This window comes from Leucopleurus acutus, assembly GCF_964270905.1.
Source record: "Leucopleurus acutus genome assembly, chromosome: 15".
NCBI lineage: Eukaryota > Metazoa > Chordata > Mammalia > Artiodactyla > Delphinidae > Leucopleurus > Leucopleurus acutus.
Genome location: NC_139157.1, coordinates 66688006 through 66706630, shown reverse-complemented (window position 1 = coordinate 66706630; position 18625 = coordinate 66688006). Strand labels below are relative to the sequence as shown.

The 18625-nt window shown below is 39.6% G+C and overlaps 1 protein-coding gene across 1 annotated transcript in view; it reads right to left on the bottom strand.

Moving 5' to 3' along the window:
• The window catches only part of MDN1 (midasin AAA ATPase 1), a 155148-nt gene that overhangs the window by 101161 nt on the left and 35362 nt on the right, over positions 1-18625 (bottom strand). The window contains exons 12-21 of the mRNA XM_082855910.1: positions 17672-17767; positions 16217-16329; positions 14093-14241; positions 13143-13203; positions 7337-7548; positions 6658-6761; positions 5146-5290; positions 4363-4459; positions 2905-3018; positions 203-350 (exon numbers count right to left, since the gene is read on the bottom strand). Coding sequence (XP_082712036.1) covers positions 203-350; positions 2905-3018; positions 4363-4459; positions 5146-5290; positions 6658-6761; positions 7337-7548; positions 13143-13203; positions 14093-14241; positions 16217-16329; positions 17672-17767 — 1239 coding nt within the window. The remainder of the gene's footprint in view (positions 1-202; positions 351-2904; positions 3019-4362; positions 4460-5145; positions 5291-6657; positions 6762-7336; positions 7549-13142; positions 13204-14092; positions 14242-16216; positions 16330-17671; positions 17768-18625) is intronic.

Below are 18625 nucleotides of genomic sequence, written 5' to 3'. Positions count from 1 at the left end.
CGCCACCAGGGAAGCCCCAGAACAACTTATAAATGGGACACAATGGTAGAAAAAGGGCAGGGTAGTTCCGGTATGAAAAGTTCTGAGCTCATCTGACTAAACAGAAAACACTGGCAATCCTGGCACGGGCATCCCCACTTGCTCCTTCCCCGTGGTGTGCCCATCCAACAAGCTCCCAACCAAACACAGACTGTACAAAGACCTCATAGAGCGAGCGCTGGATGTTGCCACACGGATTGGAGGCTGCAAATCGCAGGGCCCTACAGAGAGTCCGAAGGCTGTAGTGAGGTCTATGGCCGGTCCCATCCACCAATTTTGTCCCAGACTCCTTCCGCACAGTTGTATAGAACCTACAGAGAGGATGCAGTTCAAAAGATTTATTTTATTAACTAATAAGCCCTAATATTTTGCTGTTGTTCCCATTTCTCTACAAAAGGACCAAAAGGCATTTATAGATTAGATGGCCAAGCTTACATACAACTTCTTAGAGCATCAAAAATAATAAAATGAATATTGATCAATTTCCCTTAGGATGGAAAGAGGAGAAAGGTGAGATGTGTCTGATTTTTAAGGGAATGGTAGTGAGATATGAGAGGCCCTTAGCAAGAATATACTGAATCCAAACACAGGGTTCCAAAGTTGGCTTTAATATGAGAGTCAAATGAAGTCCCTGGGTAATCTCTAATGGTGATGGATAAGCACACAGAAAACAAAAGTAATGGTATTTTAAAAGAAAGTCTACAGATACGGTTATAATCAACAATGACAAAATGTTAAAAAGCATGATGATATGGTGACCATTTCTACTTTCATTACCACATAATTTACAAGTCCAGAAGATGACAAGAGGGAAGAAGTTTCAGACTGAAACATCAAGTGCAAATCTCAAAAATTCATGAAGGACTTCCCTGGTGGTGCAGTGGTTAAGAATCCACTGCCAATGCAGGGTACATGGGTTCAAGCCCTGGTCCGGGAAGATCCCACATGCCGTAGAGCAACTAAACCCGTGCGCCACAACTACTGAGCCTGCGCTCTAGAGCCCGCGAGCCACAAATGCTGAGCCCACATGCCGCAACTACTGAAGCCCACATGCCCAGAGCCTGTGCCCGAAACAAGAGAAGCCACCGCAATGAGAAGCCTGTGCACCGCAATGAAGAATAGACCCCGCTTGCCGCAACTAGAGAATGCCCAATACACAGCACCAAAGACCCGAAGTAGCCAAAAAAAAAAAAAAAAAAATTCATGAAATTCATGATCACAAGATCAAGTATAACCAAACATGTGTCAGAGATGAAATCCAAGGGACTTCCCTGGTGGCACAGTGGATAAGACTCCACACTCCCAATGCAGGGGTCCCAGATTCAATCCCTGGTCAGGGAACTAAATCCCACATGCATGCAGCAACTAAGAGTTCACACGCCACAACTAAAGAGCCCACCTGCCACAGCTAAGACCCAGTGCAACCAAATAAAGAGATGAAACCCAAGTTCTTGCCCAAATGAGATCTGTCTTCCCTCCTTGCAATCTAGCTAGACATTCTTTCTTTTGTAGAAAGACTCTACATTCCAGAAGTGGGTTTTTATATATGGAACATGAACCTCTTGTACTATCAGTTTTTTGTTTTTTTTTTTGCTGTACGCAGGCCTCTCACTGTTGTGGCCTCTCCCGTTGCACAGTACAGGCTCCGGACACGCAGGCTCAGCGGCCATGGCTCACGGGCGCAGCCGCTCCGCGGCATGTGGGATCCTCCCGGACCGGGGCACGAACCCGTGTCCCCTGCATCAGCAGGCGGACTCTCAACCACTGCGCCACCAGGGAAGCCCTATTAGCATTTTATAAGAGCCACACTTCAGCCACACTGCTTTATCTCCAGCTTTTTGAATTTTAACTACACATATTTACACTTTTGTCTAAATATTCTTGGCTAACAAAAAGTGCTCTTATTTTAAAATGTGGTGTGACAAACCACTCCGAAGCCCTTTGACAAATACCTCTTTGACTAACCTATTTAAAACCGGGCTCCAAGCTTTATTTTCTAACCAGCATTTTGCTTTATATGTTCTTTTACTTCACTTATCACAACCAAAAATAACAGTATTTACTGATTATCTTCACCTGTAGAATTAAAGCTCCCTGAAAAGAACCAAGATTGTCTGTTTTATTTATAACTGTATCCCTAGCATCTGAGCCACTCAATAACTATTTGTAAAAAACAAAAAAGTAAAGAAAAAAGCACAAAAAGCAAAGTAAAACACTAATATGATCCAACTTCAAAATCTTTACATATATCTTGTTTTAGAGGACACAGATAAAATCAACTAAGTGACGTGCCCCAGATGACAGAGCCAGCACTAGAACCCAGGGTGTATGATACAAAAGACTGCACCCTTTCCACATGGCATACAAAAAACAGAGGAAAGAAACTCAAATTAAAGCACCAAGCAATATAACCACTCTATACTTCATTCAGCTAAGACTCTAATAATTCCAAACTGGCCTCAATCAATTATATCAACCTTCCCCCCTCTACATTCCACAAAGCTAATATGCAAATTGCAAAAAGTAGGATATCACCAAGGCAGATCAAAATACAAGCCAGTTATATATCCTCAAGGGATTCAAACTCTTAGCTGTGAATAAAGAAGTAATTAGGAGAGCATTATCTAATTGTTTACATATTCTCATAGGTATTGACAATACATATTCTCATAAGCTCTCTAGGTAGTTTCCTTAGGAAAATCCAAGGGAGTCCATAAGGTTCCAACATTAAAGTAAAATCTAAATAATCCTTCCATCAGTCTTCTCTCGTTAGAAGCAAAAAAGAAGAAAACAGTATACGTGCATGAGGTACACATTTTTATGCTCAGAGGAGAAGTTTATAAAGAGAAACCAAAAAGAACCCACGTTATGATTCCTTGCACTGTGCTCCTGTTCACACTCAACCCTTTCAGATAATCCACAATAAGGATCTGTAAGTCTTCTTTACTTTCCAATTCTTCTACATAAAGTTCTGTGAACCTGTTAAGACAATTATTATTCCATAATAACCATTTCTGAGGAAGTTAATACAGCTATTCTGACAGTACAAAAACACAAGACAGAAATTATATAAACTCATTTTACCTGCTTGTAATATGAATTATAAAGGTCTTTCAACTTGAGATACAGATTGATCATAATGAAATAGAAAATAATGTAACCGCTACCAAAAATCTACCATTACTACTTCGAAGAAAGTCAAACAGTCCTTGCAAAAACAGTTACAAAAGTAAGACTTTATTTATCCTCATTTTCAGGTGTTTTTGATTACAACTATATGTAACAAAAAGTACATGCAACAATAACAAAAAAGCCTCCTCACTATCAAAATTTCATAGTTGTAGCAAAGGAAAATACATACTTGTGGTTGAAAAAATTTTCCTAAAAAGTTTTTACTACTTTTATAATGTGGGAGAAGATCTAGTAAAGTTTTAACACTATTTTAAAACTCAGATTCAACGAAAGGTTACCAACAATAAACAAGGTCATTTATCTTTTTTTTAAACAACTTTATTGGAGTATAATTGCTTTACAATGGTGTGTTAGTTTCTGCTTTATAACAAAGTGCATCAGCTATACATATACATATATCCCCATATCCCCTCCCTCTTGCGTCTCCCTCCTACCCTCCCTATCCCACCCCTCTAGGTGGTCACAAAGCACGGAGCTGATCTCCCTGTGCTATGAGGCTGCTTCCCACTAGCTATCTATTTTACATTTGGTAGTGTATATATGTCCATGCCACTCTCTCACTTCTTCCCAGCTTACCCTTCCCCCTCCCCATGTCCTCCAGTCCATTCTCTATGTCTGCGTCTTTATTCCTGTCCTGCCCTTAGGTTCTTCAAGGTCATTTACCTTTTCCCAAATGCTACATACATAAAACATCTTGTTCATGTCAGTCTGTGCTTAATGATGAAAACTGAAACTTAAATGTTCTTTAACACATCATTAGTCTCATTCAAGAAGACTCTGCCTAAAATGCACTTACGTTGCTATATGATATACTATTATTTCGTTATGTGAAGGTTTTCTAATAGCTAAAAGGCTATCTGAAGGAGGAAAGATTTTTGTTTTCAACAATATCCATGAGCCATTAAATGTCACACGAACAACCCAAAGGAAAAAAACTCCCAGTGTTCTGGAGTTTTCCACATTCCTACCACCTATAGAAAGAAGACTACTACAAGTAAAAAGATTCCTGTATCAGCAATCAATAAATTTCAGGCATTGTTATGAGGGTTGGTTACGTTAACAGTACCAATCAATCAATAAAGAGAACTTAATTTTAAAAACAGCTCCAGGAATCAAGCCATGTCCCCTTACCTGTTTCTTATTCCTGGTGGGAGATTTCTTTTGCCCACATCAGTTGCTGGATTCATACACGCAAATAAACGGAAATCCGGATGACGAACCAGTGGTTCTGTTAAAAGAAAACTATAAATTCTCAACAACTTGTAACAAATAAGTGATCAGGGGAAGACTAACTCCACTGAACCCCAGGGTGAACCACTATGCCTCAAGGCTCAGCAAGGTTGGTACTGGCTACTCAACCATCCTTGCCTTTTCTCAAACCCCAATGAAATCAGTTTCCAGATCTACGTACACAATTTAATCTTAAACTGCCATCCCACCATCTCTTATGGTGAGGTTGTTCATGCTATTTATGTTTCATCACCTATTCACCAGTGCGTACACTGTCACTGAGTGTGCATGCCTTATTACCCACTACACAAATGCCTTGACAAATTATCGTATTCTTTTCATTCCCTATATCACCTAACAATAAGACTTTGCAGAAAATTACTATCTACAGAATAAATAAATCACACTGGGAGGCCCATGTAATCTACCTAACCAAAAGAATATTATTTTTTAAAAAAACATTTTATTTATTTATTTAGGCTGCCCCGGGTCTTAGTTGTGGCATGCAGACTCTTAGTTGCAGCATGCCAGATCTAGTTCCCAGACCTGGGATCCAACCCAAGCCCCCTGCATTGGGAGTATGGAGTCTTACCCACTGGACCACCAGGGAAGTCCCAAGAGTATTACTTTAAAGAGGCCAAAAGACCTCGCATCAAGTCAAACCCCAAGGGGATCAAGTGCTACCTGTGTCTCCTCGATCCAGCAACACCAGAGAGCCAGAGGAGCCTTCAAGTAAACCACTCAGACATTCCAATGTTTCTGGAGCAGCCAGATTAATCTCATCCAACAAGATCCACTCTCCTTTCTTTACAGCCTGAGCTAATGCACCCTAGAAGATGAAGTAAAATGTTAAGGGTCCATTTCAAACACAAACACACTCACCAAGAACAGTTATGTGAGCAGGGTCAGCAGCAGAGGCAAGGGCAAACCGCTCCTACCTGATGAGCTGACACCTTAGTGCCAAATGGCTGCCAGCTGGTTGCCAGAGTTAAGGTCAAGTTAACTTTTTTTCAAATATCCAAAAGGGTCAAGGGAATCTCTCTGATGAGATGCAATAAACTAGAACATCCCATTATATGGATGCTAAGGCAAATAATAACTTACAATGTATTCAGATGTTTAAAGGTAACCAAATGGTTATTAAAAAGACCCAAAATAAATACAGGGTCAGGCTATGAGTATACCAAGAAAAGATAAATGACTAAATCAAGAGTGTATAGTGGTTGTAATTCAGAGCCTTTCACAGGTGCTGAAGAATATCAAGATGAATCTTTCCTCATCTCTACTGATTTGATCTCAAGTTCTATTTCCAAAAGCAATGAACTGACAATCTACTCAAGTGACACAACATCAGAAACTTAATTGTTTTAAGTTTTATTGTTTTATTTATTTATTTAATTGTTTTATTATTAAACTGCTTTATGCTTTTGTTTTCATGGTGATCCTAACAAAGAATCTTCTGTAAATAAAACTGGAAAAAATAAAACGGAACAAACATATTAAAATCCAGTGTAATGTCAAGTCATGAAATAGGTATAGACCGTATTTTGAGAGCACTTGACATTTTCATTGGTTATATTAGAAACAATCATACTAAGATTAAGCACTGATGACTAAATTTCCCACAACAATGGATATATGGTTGAGGGACTTTCTCTCTCACTAAGACATCATCTCAAGTAAGATTCCTACACCTCCCTTAGAGTGTGGTCTGAAGAGTGCCACAGAAACAATTTTCTTTAATAAAAATATAAAAAGCTTAAGTCACAAACATTTAACTAAGTTGATCCTGCAAGGTCACAGGAGAGAAAACAGTAGAGCTACCCATGCACTGGAATCAAAAATGTGTCCTAACAGGAATGGACCCAAATCTCTCTCTCTCTCTCTCTCTCTCTCTCTCTCTCTCTCTCTCTCACACACACACACAGAGCTATGAAACAATAAAAAAATTCACTAGTTGTTCTCAACTGCATCTTTAAAAATAGTAATGATGGTGTTCACCAAGACTTCATAATTTCTATAAAGGACATTAAAAAAAATCTTCCCCCCAAAGAATTATTTCATTAAGTGTTTACTGTCTTAAACAACAAGCCCTAAAAATGTCAACATGAAGAGAATACAAAACAGTAGCCTCCTTAAATTTGCATTTTGCATCAATTCAGCATTCCCTTAACCTAAACAACCAAAGCAAAATACCTCTACAAATGCAAACAATAGGGCATTTTCAGTCATTTTCATCTGTTGTTGGGCATGGTTGAGTCTAAGACCAAATGCTTCCCACTTCTCTTTTAGTAATGACCCTAGAGAAAAATAAAGACAAGAATTTAACACACACTTTGAGTTTAATATATATAACTTAAAAAACCACACAATTAACATAACACACACAAAAATCACATCTTAGAAGTATAAAAAATTAAGTCCAAACACTTACATAATGCCAACCATGTGCAGCCACTATACTAATCAGTTTGTTTATATGCATACGTATTGGTTAACTCGTTTATCCTCACAACAACCCTTTGAAGTACGTACTCTTATTCCCACTTTATAGATGAGGAAGAAGTAACTAAGCCACCAAAAGCCCCACTCGCTGTGGAATCCAGTTTTCTGGAAGTAACCTCTTCTTCTAAGCACATGTGACTTACTAACCACTAAGTGGTACTGTACATCAACATCAGCGACCACCTGTTTTGATGGAAATCTTGACTAGAGTCACAGGAGCAGCAATACTTCAAAATTAGTCAGCTCTGCCTAAAGTCCTAGAAAGCTCTAATGTGTATTGCTTCATTCTTCCCCCAAACTCTTCTCCTAATTCTGCTAATTAAACTTCAGCCTCATGCCCTCCCACTGGCAGCCTGGGTCACATTCTTACCAGTCTCACTCTCTTTTCCATCCTTGTTGACAGCCGACTTGTACACATGTTGCATTAGTCTGAGCAGATCGTGCCACCGTTTCTGCCTGTAACAGGTCTGAATGTGTCCCAAGAATGTAAAGTTTTGCTTCTTGGAAAATGTCTGAGCAAAGAGTTCCTCAAACGCCTCCCGTAAGGGTAGCCAAATAAGCTTATGGTCCACTGGTTTGTAACTGAAACAAAAGGTAAATATGAGATTCGCAAACTTCTAAAGCTAACAGAAGTTGGAAAGTATGCCTTAGAAAACAGGAATAGGTGTAAGATTTCTTCTAATCAAAATCAGAAATAATACCAAAATACTTAACATAAATCTATGTTAAAGTTTTAAATTATAATCTATTTTCTCCACTCCAAGTGTTAGAAGCACCTATACTAAAGGTAAAAACTAGTATTAGATAAACAAACTATGAACAAATTTGAAATTCCAAACTGGGCAGTGAAAAGCATGTCACTGATTTTTTTTTTCTTTTTTAATTAATTAATTAATTTATTTATTTTTGGCTGTGTTGGGTCTTCGTTTCTGTGCGAGGGCTTTCTCCAGTTACGGCGAGCGGGGGCCACTCTTCATCGCGGTGCGCGGGCCTCTCACTGTCACGGCCTCTCCCGTTGCGGAGCACAGGCTCCAGACGCGCAGGCTCAGTAGGTGTGGCTCACGGGCCTAGTTGCTCCGCAGCATGTGGGATCTTCCCAGATCAGGGCTCAAACCCATGTCCCTTGCATTGGCAGGCAGATTCCCAACCACTGCGCCACCAGGGAAGCCCCATGTCACTGATTTTACTAACATATTTAAATAAACATCATGTATATTTGATGATAAACCATATTCTATTAAGATTGACCAAAAGGTTTTTGAAACATTTTAGAAGAAAAATATAATGTCTGAAATTGACTTATTCAAGCATCTTAAGAACTTACTTGAACATCATGCCTTGTCAAGGGAGGGTGGGGAGACTACTCCCAAAGAGATTCAAAATTGGGGGAGGGGGACGGTTAAAAAAAAAATCTTAAGACATTGCAATGGTTTGTGACCTTCCAAGGCTCAACTTTTTTTATTTCTCAGCATTTAGAGTCTCTCCTATTTCTTAGCATTTTATTTTTCTGGTTGGGGAATTAGGGAATTAGTTCATTTAAATTAAAATTTCATTTAATATTGGGGGGGTTAATAACGTATAAAGTCAAGAAACACTGCTCTAGCTAAATTTAAAAGAAGTTGCCCAAGCAGCAGACTAATCATTCCTGGAAAATCTCAAGTATGCAATTTTCCATGGCCTAGGATACTAAATACTACTCAAGAATGATGACATAAATTTTGTTTCTAAGAAATATAATTTGAGAACTGAAACAATACCAGAATATGTTTCAGAACAATCAAGCACAATTGGAGAACTCATGGATACTATTTACTCACTGGCCTGTGAGAAGGAATAATGAGATGAGTGAAACCCAGTGCCCTGATACTGAGCATCTATATGGAAGATTCTGATTCCAGAGACAGAAAGCATGAGAACTTCACAAACTCAAATATCGCTTCCCAGTAAGCACTAACCCATTAATTAGTAAAGACATTTCTTTACTCCATTTTTTCAGCTGAGATTTACTGAGCACCTGGCTAGAGTTCAGCACTGAGTAAATGAGACCCGCCACGTCCTGCCCCTCTGCAGCTTACAATCTAACCAAAGAGACAATAGGGGAATACACCTACTAGTATAAAATATCAAGTAGCAAGTGCTATGACTGGATAAAGTGAAAGGAGAGTGGCTTAAAGAACTGGTACTTTGACTATGACAGTCAGAAGAGGCTGTGTCAAAGACGGGAACTGGAAGGAAATCAAACAAGGAAGGGTTAGGCTAAGCAAGTATCCCTGGGCAGCAGGGGAGCCACAGACGAAATATCAACACAGAGCAGAGCTAAAGGAAGGAGACAGAGACGTGCCGGAGCCAGGTGATGAAGGGTTTGGAGTACATTCCACATGGACAGAGAAGTCAGTGGAAGGATGTGAGGAAGAGAGTGATGAGATCTGATCACACTGTGAAAGGATCATTGTAAATACTAAATGGAAGAGAGACTGTGGGGAGGGTAAGAGTAGAAGCAAAGATGAGAGCCCTGCGCTGGACCAGGCAGAGGACGATGAACCACAATGACAACAGAAGAAGTGGTAAGAAATTGAACACACACGTTATTTACATAAAACAGCTAGTCTTAAAGATGTCAGAATAGATGGATCCAAAGCTAACTGAGGCAGCAGAGTAATGACTAAGAACAGAGACGATCAAGACAGACTGCCTGGGTTCAAGTCATGGACTAGCCATTACCTTGAACAAGGCACTTAATGCCTGTGAGCCTCAGGTCCCCTAAGTGTAAACGGGGATAATCAACAGGTTGTTAAGAAGGCTAAGTGACTGAACACAGATAAAGACTCAAAATAGTAGCTGGCACAGGAGTGCCATTTAAGAGTTACCTGTGACAACTATTACCACTAGTAATTGGCTCAGTGAATTGAATTCATGAAAGAAATGGCTTTATATTTCAAATTAGACTGAGCTCCTTAAGAAAAAATTTTGTTCATTTAAAGCTGAAAGCATACTGGCTGGAACGGTTAAGTCGTCATATGTTTCAAGTGATGAATAAATGAACAAACATACATACACCTTTCCAAAAAGAAAAATAAATAAATAGAAATAAACTGTAACACAAATACTCAATGGAAACTAACCTGCCACAGGGAGAACTGATGAAATCAAACTACGAACCATTAGAGACCAGGGTTTGCATGATGTCTTTTGCAGAGAAAATATGCCTCAGGAGCAACCTAAAGGCCAAGAGGGGAGGGAGGTCTAGAACACCTGGCCCTCATGGAGAGTCACTCAGGGTCTACCTGTTACATACACAATACATGGAGACCACATACAAGAGTTCACTAGAAAATGGCTAGAACAAAAGAAAATGACTCTCCAAAATTATCATACATGAAAGAACATGAAGTGTAAAAGAGACACAAAACAGTGCATGCTGAGTAACTGAAAAGGTAATGGTTCACTTCATTTGAGGTCAGGATTCTGCGTTTGAAAGCATGCACTTCTGCCCTGCAATCTCCTGTGCAGTTTCCCTTATGGATGTTTCCATGGGTGGCTTAGAGGAGGACACAGGTTAGCCGTTTTATTTCTATTTCTATGAGACCTTTAATTTTCCTCCCATTTGTTCTTTCCTTCATTGTTAACTTCTCCAAGGATACCTCCCCCTTCTCTATTTATCTGTTTCTCCCTCAGAGGCTACCCCTCCCAACCCCATTCCCTATAGTCAGGGATGTGAACCTGTGTTCTGTGTTTTGCCATTTAATGGTAGACTTTCCTTTTCTGGAATGATTTTTACCTGCTTCATCTAAGTCCTCTGTATCTTCTACTCTTTTCTACAGAGTCTCATAAGCTCTCTCTACCCCAACTCTGTCAGAATTTGGTTTACTTCTCTACTCACAGGTAATCTGAAGGTCTATGTGCTGTCTATCAGAAACCTACTTTAAATAATGACAAAATTGAGTTAAAAGTTAAATGAGGGGAAAAGATATACCACACTAACACTAATCAAAATTAAGGGGGGGGGGGGCTTCCCTGGTGGCGCAGTGGTTGAGAGTCCGCCTGCCGATGCAGGGGACACGGATTCGTGCCCCGGTCCGGGAAGATCCCACATGCCGCGGAGCGGCTGGGCCCATGAGCCATGGCCGCTGAGCCTGCGTGTCCGGAGCCTGTGCTCCGCAACGGGAGAGGCCACAACAGTGAGAGGCCCGCGTACCACCAAAAAAAAAAAAAAAAAAATTAAGGGGGTACGTATGCAAACAAAGATCAGAAGGCAATCTGCAGTAATGCAATTTAAGAGCCTAATGGCCTTTAAGGCTTTACTTTTATAACATATATTTATCCTTAATTATAACTTTTTAAAAAACCAATCTAAAGGATCCAGATTTGCAAACCAGACTAATTAGGACTACAAATTTCTTTTATTATATTTTAACCATAGTATTTGATAAGTGCAAAATATGTTTAATGTAAGTTACAAAACACAGAACTAGTTTCATAGATAGATGAAACTAACCACACACTGCCAAAATAGAAATATTAGCCCTTCTTTATCCCACCTCCCTACCTGCTGCTTTGTTTTCTACTCCCTTGCCTTTATTTTTCCTTTTTTCTTTTTTCCCTTGTCTTTTTAAAATCATTTTTGGTCTTCCAATTGTATACACAAGGGTTCTTAAGCAAACGAGTCATTCATACATCGATAATATATATTAAAAGATGTGATTTACACACCACTTGCCAATAATACAAAAGAACAGAAAACAAGGCATACTTCCAACTATACGAAAATTGAAACATATGTAAGTTTTCTTTTGATAACTAATGCTAACCTACTAACAAGGACAAATGGATGTGTATTTTTTTCACCAAGTTGCACCAAAATAAAATTCCAGTTAACAAATTCTGATTTCAACCTTTTTGTATTATTAATTGTATCAAGGCACAATGTGTACTCACTACATTTAACACTACTTGCAACGGCTGACATAACACTACAAATTCTTAGAAGAGACAGATCCAGTGCATGTTCAATTAGTACAAGATTAATGCCATTTGTGTTAGGAATACTTAACAGTAGGATATTATTAAAGACATAGATAGATACAGAATAGAGAGAAATACACAGTAGTATAGACATGCCTAGTTAAGTAACAAATTCCATATATTAATAAGAACACATTGCAAGTACCACAGTGAGGGAATGGGGAGATTAAGTGTCAATTAACTGAATAGAAGTAAAACGAAAACAAGGTACAAAGACCACTGGGGAAAAATAAAGTCAAAGTAGAATTAGAGTAAGAGAGGTAAGCCTCAGCTAACGGATTCGAAGACAGAATATAAATTTAAAATACATAATTAGTGGCATGTGTAGAGCAGAATAGAAGTAATAGGTTGGGATGGTAAGAAAATGAGAAGCACCAAAGGAAGCAGGATTCCAAAGTAGCACTCCATCCAGAGCAGGAAGGGATATAAGACAAGGAAAGAGTGATAGTAAAAATAATGCTACAGCATAATGTGGTCCTCAAAAAAGAGTAAATAAAGAGCTTTCTTGCAGATATCACAAAGAGCAAAAAGGACAATAAATTCTATTATCTTATGCCTTTAAGAGTTTGTGTAAGCAACTGCTTAGAGTTAATGGGACAGACCCTATTAGGGTTCAACATAAGGTATGCCAATAGCAGCCATCTCTTTTACAGCCTTCAGCACAGACTAGAATTGTTCATGAAACTAACATATTCAAAACCACAAATAAGGAAGAAGGGCATTTTACTGACCACAGTGGAGCGCCATGAGCCATCCCATTTAACAAAGTGGAGGCTACTTAATGTTTCAAAGATAATCAAACTGCAGGAGCGCCTAGCTTGAAGGCAGTGTGAGCCTAGAACATAGGCTTCAGATAAATGACCGCACACACAAACATTACTTGATTACATACTTACCTTTTTGTTTTCCTCCCCCTCCCAGCAGGATCCTTGAGAGCAAGAACCTCAAGTGTTCTTTAAAATGAAAAGAAACATCTATACACTCAAGAGCTCCTTAATAAATTCTAATAAATAATACCCTGCTGGGGTGGGCGTAGGGGGGCAATTCTCTGAACATTTTTCCAAGACTAGTTTTGAGCTTTACAGAGAAAAAGTATTTCTTACCTCAAATAGTGAACACAAAATAACAAGAAAAAGATTTAAAATCACACTTACCCTCCCAGCAAATCTGCAGTGTCACTTTGCTGATTCATATTGACAACCCTCAAACGGTGGCCTTTAATAAAGAAAGGGCAAAAGGGTTACCCTGTATGTAAAGACTGACAATATCCAGCGTGATCCTTAAGGATGTGTGGACAAGGGCACAGGGCAAATCTTTAAATGTGCATTTCCTCTGACCCCCTCATTTTACTTTCAGGAATCCTGACTATTCAAAATTTTCACCTAACCCAGAGATATGTAAAAGAAGATTCACTGCTCTAGCATCAGGTAACTGAAAACAACAAAAAACCCTTCAGTAAGTCAATGTCTGTCTATGAATTAGAACTAAATAAATATCCAGTGTGAAATATTATTTAGCCATCAGAATAGGAATGAGGCAGTTCTGTTTTTAAAGATGTCCAATTTGCTCATTAACTAAATGTAATACATAGAGAATGATCCCGTTTGTTTCAAAACAAAACCAAATCTGTATGTATTTGTAGACCACAGATTAGAACTGAAAAAAGTTAATACCAATCTGTTAACAGTGGTTATTTCCGGGGGAAAGAATACATTATTTCCAAGGTAAAAATTTCCAGTGCTTATCTCCAGGGGAAGTGGAGTGGTGGCACTTCTTAAATTCCAATATTTTTTGGACTTTTTATTTTTTAAAAAGGCAGTCAGGGGACTTCTCTGATGATCCAGTGGCTAAGGATCTGCACTTCCAATGCAGGGGGCCCGGGTTCGATCCCTGGTCAGGGAACTAGATCCCACACACTGCAACTAAGAGTTCGCATGCCGCAACTACAGATCCCACATGCCACAACTAAAAAGATCCCACATGCCGCAACTAAGACCTGGCGTAGCCAAATAAATAAATAAATATTTTTAAAAAAATAATAAAAAGGCAGTCAGTGTCAAATGTTTGTTGTCTGGGGGAAGAGTGCTTCCCCTCTAGGAGTTACCTGTAATATGAGCCAAGTACTGGACGGTGGAGGTTTTGCCGGTCCCGGTCTCTCCCACCAGCAACACAGGTTCCCCTTTGCTAACACACACCGCGAGCTGTTCAATAAGAACAGAGGATGGCCTCGTAGCAGCAAAGGTGTGCTTCTCCCTGGGGAGGGGAAAGTATGTAAGCAGTTGGAGGAACAGGCTGCAAGCTTCTCTTTGTGTTATTTTGAGGAATCATATTTCCCACATTCAACAAACAAGAAGGAGACAACTCAGCGTGACGGTCTTCATGTTATAACACAGGGGTCCCCACCCCCTGGGCCATGGACTGGTACCTGTCCATGGCCTGTTAGGAACCGGGCCGCACAGCAGGAGGTGAATGGCGGGCGAGTGAAGCTTTATTTGTATTTACAGCTGCTCCCCATCGCTCGCATTACCGCCTGGGCTCCGCTTCCTGTCAGGTCAGCGGCGGCATTAGATTCTCATAGGAGTGTGGTGAACCCTACTGTAAACTGCATGCAACGCATCTAGGCTGCACACTCTATAAGAATCTAATACCTGATGATCTGAGGTGGAGCTGAGGCGGTGATGCTAGCGCTGGGGAGTGGCTGCAAATACAGATTATCATCAGCAGAGAGGTTTGACTGCACTGAGACCATAATAAATCGACTGCTTGCAGACTCATATCAAAACCCTATCAGTGAGTGGGAAGTGACAATTAAACTGCACCTTGAGGACTAGACTGGACATAAGCAACACACTTCGGGTGTCACTGTCTCCCATCGCCCCCAGATGGGACCATCTAGTTGCAGGAAAACAAGGTCAGGGCTCCCACTGATTCTGCATTATGGTGAATTGTATTAATTATTTCATTATATATTACAATGTAATAATAATAGAAATAAAGTACACAATAAATGTAATGTGCTTGAATCATCCCGAAACTACCCCCGACCAACCCCATCCGTGGAAAAAGTGTCTTCCCCGAAACCAGTCCCTGGTGCCAGAAAGGCTGGGGACCGCTGCTATAACAGATGTCCTTACAACATATGAATTGCAGAATTCATTCATTCTACATACGTGGAGCATTTACATAACTGCTACTTCACTAGGCTCTGGAAATTCAAAACATCAATAAGATAAAACATCTGTACTACCTACGTCATCTTGCACAAACTACTTAACCTCTCTTAGCCTCGGTTTCCTAACTTGTAAAATGTGGATAACAACAGTTACTAGCTGTAGTGGGTTCAATTATGTTCCCCCAAAATTCATGTCTACTGAGAACCTGTGAATGTGACTTTATTTGGAAAAAAGCTCTTTACAGGTATAATAAGATTAAAATCGTATCATACTGGATTTAAGGGTCAATCTTAAATCCAATGGCTGGTGTCCTTATAAAGAAAGAGAAATTTAGAGACACAAAGAAACACACACAGGGAAGAAGACCATATGACAATGGCATCAGAGATTGGACTGATGCAGCTACAAGGCACAGAACACCAAAGATTGCTGGGAGCCAGCAGAAGCCAGGAAGAGGCAAGAGTCTTCAGAGGTAGTGTGGCCCCGCCAATACCTTGGTTTCAGCCTTTCAGCCTTCAGAACTGAGAATAAATGCCTGCTGTTTTAGGCCATCAAGTTTATGGTAATTTGTTAGGAGAGCCCTAAGGACACTAACACACACATTAATTCATAGGCTTACTATAACCACTACATGAGAAAACATGCAAAAAGGTACTCAGCACAACGTTAGGCATATAGCAAATATTTAATAAATAACTTTAATAAATCTCAGAAACGTATACAACTCCAGCCCTCAAGGGATTAACAAACTAATGTTAGGACCAAGCCTGACCTCCAGGTGATGCTTACTTCACTAAATACACTACAATGAATAAAATCAAAGATATACCTTTGCTAGTCCCAAGTCTCTAATGACCCTCATCACCTCCTCCACCTATTAACATCTAGTTTCACAGAACACATTTTGGGAAATCACTGCTCCTTACTGTCTAGTACACTGAAGAGATCACAGTTCTGACATGTTTTACTCAAAAATAAGGGGCTGGACCAGACATTCCTTCTATCAATTTCCCAACGACCCCACAGTGCTCAGATCAGTTTGGAACCCTGTTTACCTCTGTATGTGGACAGTCTCACTTTGTTTCCGTAGAAGCCGCACTCGACCCACTTGCACATCTAGCTCATTGATCGCAATTTCTGGTTTATAAAGTTGACAGAAGAATTCAGCCTATGGGAGGGGAAAGATTTTACCTGAGTAAAGTTCTGCATGCTCTTCAAATACTTCTCATCCGTGAGGCTTACTGTGCTCCTCTAACATGCCCTCTACTAAGAGGCATTTTCGGGCTTCCAAGATAGGTAAGTTAGCTTTTAATTATATATTTTTTAATTCTCCAAGTTTTTCATATGTTTTTAAAAACACTGATCATGAATGTTTCCCTGTAATAGTACTTTTTATTCATTCAAATGGGCCTCTATCTACCTATATGAAGTGAACACAGTGAACAGAAAGTTTTACTCCTAAAAGATATGAAAAAAACCAAAGTAATTTTTCTTCCTCTATGCTTTCCTCTGCTTTAAATTTCTAACATAATGCAGAAACAGTCACTTGAATAAACAATGATACATCTGACGACAGCCAAAGCAGAAAGAGAAGCTGTGACAGAGGCTCAGGACACGTACCCATCAGGCTTATCCTCATCGCTAACCCAAAGAACCAAGATTTTGCTCAGGGTTTGGGGTTAGGAGTAAAAGGGGCAAATTGCCCAGGGAAGGTAAACCCCTCTTCAACCAAATGGGCTGAATATTGATCAACCTAAGCCAATCATGGTAGTCTCATTTCTCTTGTCTACTATAATTAACATACTTATTACTTCAGCCCCTTTTAGTAGGTGCTCTGTTACCTGCAGCCAAAACCATCCCGATAGTTCCCCGATAGCCTAAGGAACACCTCTAACCATCTCGGTTCCTGACTAAGGCTTTTTTGAGTCATCATTCATTTGGGAACGCCAAATATCTGCCTCAAGATGAGCCCCAGACATTTCTCCAGCTAACAACACCATTGCTGAAAGGCTCTCTCCTCCAGAAGTACATATTTTGATATAAAACAGGAAAGGCAAATACTAACAGTATCAGCAGTGAACCTAAGTAGTGGGTATACAAGTGTTCAACTTTTCAACTTTTTTGATGTTTGAATATATTAACTATAAAAAGTTGGAAAGTTGGAAAAAATCTAATTGTGCACAGAACTACACACAAAGGTGTTACTAAGACATGGTTCCAGTCCTGAAACCACAACCTACAGAATAACATGCTCCTTAAGCACTGGAGAAAAAGGCGTGCGTGTGAAAAAGGATGCAAGGCAGCTCACTCTAAGAACGTGGAACACAGGGAGAACTACTTATCCAGGAGACAGTGAGTTTTATACCCATGAGAGGCAGCAATGAAACTACCAACTCTGACAGAGGAGGCTGTTATTTGCAAAAGCTGTTCCAGGTAAGGACCAGAGATCAGCAATTAAGCTAAATATCCCAGCTTCCTTTCAAGAGGGAAGTAAAAATAGTATTACATACCTTTTTCTTGGAAATGTTCAATTTGCTTCCAATGACTTCTGCCATTTTCAGTTTGCTTGTCTGCTTAGAGAGCATTGCTGTGAAACAGTCCAGAGCCTATTAAAATAACCAAGGTAAATGCCAACTGATTTTTAAAATAATACATTAATAACAGAGCATCACTATCCAGGCCACAAAAGGGAGGAACATAAAATCCAGCAGAACTTTTCTGCAAGTAAGACTAAGGAGAATACAAATAAAGTACCAACCCTAGACTCAAAGGACCTTACCATAACAGAGACAGGACACCAAAAAATGTGAAGGCTTTACTATCAAAATACCAGTTAATTAGGAAAACACACACAAACGCCTCAGTTTGCAAATCCAAAATTCAGGTAATAATAGCAATTAGCATTAATCCTTGGGTATATGGTTCTGTGGGGGGAAACGACTTCCAGACAGTGGAGGTAACACCAAAAGATTACTTTCTAGATGTAAAGGGAGACTCCTGGTGTGCAATAAAGGGATTACACTGTCATTACCCTAACCCAGTACTTAATCTTAGCAACGACTGATAGGCCAACAAGATACATGTCTTCTGCTATAATGAAATATAAAATACGTATCACCACCAAATGGATTCTACCCCTACAAAAGCTGAATTTGAATACATCAAGCATTTTGTTAAACTTCTACTTACAAGAAAGACAGATAAAATGACAAGGGAAAGGACATGAGTATGGCAAAACAAAGAATATATCTGGTTCTGCTGCCACCAAGTGTAATATATCAATAAACTTCATGCAAGCATTTAAAAAAGAATGTATCTAGTTTTGTCCCTAATTCCTTACACAGAGCTTCAAAACTTCTTGGAATTACCAGGAGTAAGGAGTGTCTTTTGTTATTTACTGGAGCCCTTATGGACCTTAGCAGGTTTATTATGCTAAGCAAGGTAACTCTTGATGGGACCTTAGA